Genomic DNA, 4,075 nt, shown 5'->3' on the forward strand with positions numbered 1-4,075 from the left:
AACAAGGAGATCCTGCTGATCTGAGCCCAGAATCAGCAGATTGTTTTCTTCTGAATCGGCCCAAGTCACAGCAACGTCTCTTCAGAGTCCAGATGCTGAGGAGGAGGTTGGGGTTCTGGACTCAGACCAGCAGGATCTCCTTCAGACTGGATCCCACAGGAGGAGAACAGCTGGTTTTCACTGTTTTTTTCTCAGAAATTTACCTCTTCACTCTCAGAATTTCAGATGTTTTTTTCTCACAACAACAACAAGGCTGAGCTGCAAAAACAAAAAGCCATGATGATCATCGGTGTGATTCAGGTCATGCTGTTGCAAAACGAATCTCCGTGTTGAGCCGTGGCTCCGGGGTCAGCGCTTCATCAAGCGGGGTGGGCGGAGCCGAGCCTCAGCAGCCTGGTTTGGGAAGGTGAAGGCTCGTCCTGTGGCTCTGAGGCTTTGTGGTTCCCCAAACCCAGCAGGGTCGCTTCCTCAGAACAACACGGATAAACTCATGTTGGTGACGCCCAGAAACCCAGCCATCACCGCACTGCAGTCACATGACCTGTCCTCATTAGCATAAGTTACATAAATTATATAAAAATGAGGTCAAAATCAGGAAATGGCTGTATTTGTGCTTTTAGACCATTTAGAAAGGCGACCTCAGAGTGTCAGTCTGGGTTTGGCTGGAGGAGATCAGAGATCACAGATTTGATCCACATCCTGTTATATTTTACTGAAATATTTTACTGAATTTTTTCTTTCTTGACATCACAAACATCAATTTAGACTCTGATCACTTTTACAAGTTCACTAGAAGCTAAATTATAGCCATTTCCAGTTTTTGGTGATTAATTTGCTCATTATGCTAATTATTCAAATTGCCCAACATGCAACTTTTAGCAGCCAAACAAAATCTCATCTGTTAAGACTGTAGATTACGTGTTAATCCTAAAAGTCCACAGGAAGCAGCTCTGCAGGGACGAGCACCAACGTGCCGAGAGCCACGCCGCTCCGGTTCTACCTGTCACACTGAAGGTCATCCGTCATCTCATGTCATCTGCACAATTCAAGTCTCGTTTTTCTTCAAGCAGTCTTAAAAAATTTCCCAGTGGGATGAGATAATCTGAGATAATCCCACTTGTTTCCAGTGCAGTTTCACTTATATAAATATGTTGAAACCTGTGGGATTATCTGTGTTTTTTTGTTTGAAGAAAAGCAGGATTTGAGAGTCGATGACTTGACTTGGTGACATTTGGTGACATGGAGATTATTTTTTTTTTGCAGTGAAGATGGTTTATTCAAAGAGCAGCAGCATGAGCACAGCTGTTATCAGGTCTGAGCTCAGATCTGGATCAATCAGTTATGGGCTGGGTTTGATTGATTGGAGGCTGATGGACCGTCTCTCCCGCAGCAATACTTCATCCTGCTGATCCTGACGGACGGCGTCATCACCGACATGGCCGACACCAGGGAGGCCATCGTCCAGGCCTCCCACCTGCCCATGTCCGTCATCATCGTCGGCATCGGGAACGCCGACTTCAGCGACATGCAGATGCTGGACGGCGATGACGGCATCCTGCGCTCGCCCAAGGGAGAGCCCGTCCTGCGGGACATCGTCCAGTTCGTCCCGTTCCGCAACTTCAAACACGTGAGTGTCGCTTGTTTTCTTCTCATTAATCTGTGAGTTTCTTCCCATAAATTTGTGACTTTAATCTCAGCAAGTTTTTTTTCTCTGCATATTACCCCCCCCCCCCTCCACAACGGCCCCAATGCATGGCCATAGAAACCTGCTGTCCAGTGTGAAGACAGACGTTTGATTTAAACCTTAGCAGAAGCCTGGAGGCTGTGCAGTGGAGTTTTATCTCACATTTCTCCTGCTGGGTTTAATCCAACTGATGAATAAGATTTTCTGTCTTTTCGCCGAAAGGAAACAATTTCCGTGTGACGGCAGGAGAACACGGCAGACGTCTGACTGACACTCCCTTCAGATAATAACTATATTCTCTCCCCTTCTTCTAAAAGAAAGAAACAGAGAAAAGTAATTTCAGGGTTTCCAAAGCGGCTGTTTGAAGTTTATTCCACGTTATACAGCACAGAGTGCGCCGCATGAAACTCCTCCGTCAATATTTATCATGCAGAAATGATCCTGTGCTCAAAAACAGAACGAATTCATAATCACACGTCTTAAGATGGATTATAAAATAAAACCTCCGTTGCTTTCATTTTCACGTCAGCAAACATTTTATGAGAGAACACAGTGTTCTCCAAGTGATGGATGTCTCATTATCAAAACTCCTCATTTGTGCGTGTGTGTGTGTGTGTGTGTGTGTGTGTGTGTGTGTGTGTGTGTGTGTCCACAGGTAGAGAAATGTGGATGGTGCATGTTTCCAGAGTCTCTTTAGACAAGCCAAGTCTGTTTGTAGAGCACAAAGGAAATTCAAATGCGCTCTCCATTAATACTGAATAAATAAAACAGAATAAAAAGAGTAAACATGGATTTGCAGTCGGTATGTTCCTCAGCTCTCTCAGCCCTTAATGACATGGGCCTTTTATTCATATTTTCATGACTTTGTCAAAAATAAAAGGGGATCTTGAGCTGAAGGGAGGCAGGAGTGTTGGTACATGTCAGACTAGCATGTGGCTAACATTAGCATGGTTTGATATGAAGGACTGTCCCGTGGGAGGGAGGTGGGATGGTTTGGGGAGGATGTCCTGTCAGCTCCTGCTGTGTGTAGCATGGTCGCTAACCGCTGCTTCACCGAGCTCTTCCTCTCTGCTCCTCTTCCTCCCCAGGCGTCTCCGGCGGCTCTGGCCAAGACCGTCCTAGCAGAAGTGCCCAACCAGGTGGTCGACTACTACAACAGCAAGGGCATCAAGCCCAAAGTGCCCAGCGAGTACCAGTCTTCCAGGCCGTTTGGCCCCTGAGCGCCGCCGCCGGGCCGCACGCTCCCCACGGACTCCTCCGACATGTTTACCGTCTTTTGTTCCACTTCGTTTATCCGGATGTGAACGGTGCGAGGTGTAGCATTTTTACATCGATAAATCATCCGCACATTAATGCGGCGCTGCAATAACCGCCGTAAACAGCCGAGAGCCTTTCAGCCCGTCAGCCGCGGCCGCGCTGCGTTTCTCATCACCGGCCACTAGGGGGGGTTTGTCAGGAATCTGCTCTGTTGCTTTACGGCACAAAACAGGAAGAGGGCGCTGTTCTTCCAGCGGCAAACAGACCTAAAGCTTCCGGCAGCTTCTGAAAGGGACAGGAACGGGGCTGATGGGAAATGTAGTCTCAATGTGGAGAAACAGGAGCGCCAACCAAACCCACTGCAGGAGCGCGAGGCCGACGGGTGTTTCCATGGAAATCTCTTTTGTTTACGGTGATTATTGCGAGGCGCCGTGTTTGAAAAATGCTACACGCGGCACCTTTGACCTCCGGCGTGCATGCGGGCCGGAGGCCTGACAGACTGTAGCATCCCGAGCGTCTTCACCGACGTCACAACCACACAAACAGGAAGTGAGCGGCGACCCGGCGCCGCCTCCCTGCGGAGCAGCATGACGTGCCGGGAAACGGCGGCTGGATGAAGGAATGTATGAACCCCCCCTCCCCCCTCCCCCTCCCCCGCCCCCCTCCGGTTTGTTTTTATAAGAGTTTGTGGAGATTTTGCTAAATTTCGTAAGGTTCGTATGTCGTTCCAGCGTTTTGGACCTCTGGAGGCGAGGCAGATGCATGAGCTGTTGTTTTGCATGCAGGACTCCCCTAGCTCCTCGTGCTCTCTGTGTCCTGGTAGTGAGTAATCTGAGTAATAATGACGTTTACAGTGTAGCCGGCGCAGGGGGCGCTCTACTCCAAAGCATGTTCACATGTCAGCGAAAATGTGTGAGTAGATTTAAAAAGCACAACCTGAGTATCTTGACTATCGTTTGGCGAGGTTTCTAGTTCTGCTCATACCTGCCAATCTCTTTCTACCTTTGTCCTATTGGTTCACCTGTGTTTGGTTCTGCTAGTTTCACTTTAAAGGGATAGTTCACCCATTCTGAAACATGCTTAAAATTTTATTCCTCCTGTTATCAACATCCAGAGAGATCCGGTGACCTCTGC

General features: G+C 48.2%; 1 protein-coding gene across 1 annotated transcript in view; it reads left to right on the forward strand.

Annotated features, from left to right (window-relative positions):
• The window catches only part of cpne4a (copine IVa), a 45,376-nt gene extending 41,843 nt beyond the window's left edge, over positions 1–3,533 (forward strand). The window contains exons 14-15 of the mRNA XM_030073212.1: positions 1,391–1,627; positions 2,773–3,533. Coding sequence (XP_029929072.1) covers positions 1,391–1,627; positions 2,773–2,904 — 369 coding nt within the window. The 3' untranslated portion in view covers positions 2,905–3,533. The remainder of the gene's footprint in view (positions 1–1,390; positions 1,628–2,772) is intronic.
• The last annotated feature ends 542 nt before the right edge of the window (positions 3,534–4,075 follow it).

This window comes from Myripristis murdjan, chromosome 16 (genome assembly GCF_902150065.1).
Source record: "Myripristis murdjan chromosome 16, fMyrMur1.1, whole genome shotgun sequence".
Taxonomy (NCBI): Eukaryota; Metazoa; Chordata; class Actinopteri; order Holocentriformes; family Holocentridae; genus Myripristis; species Myripristis murdjan.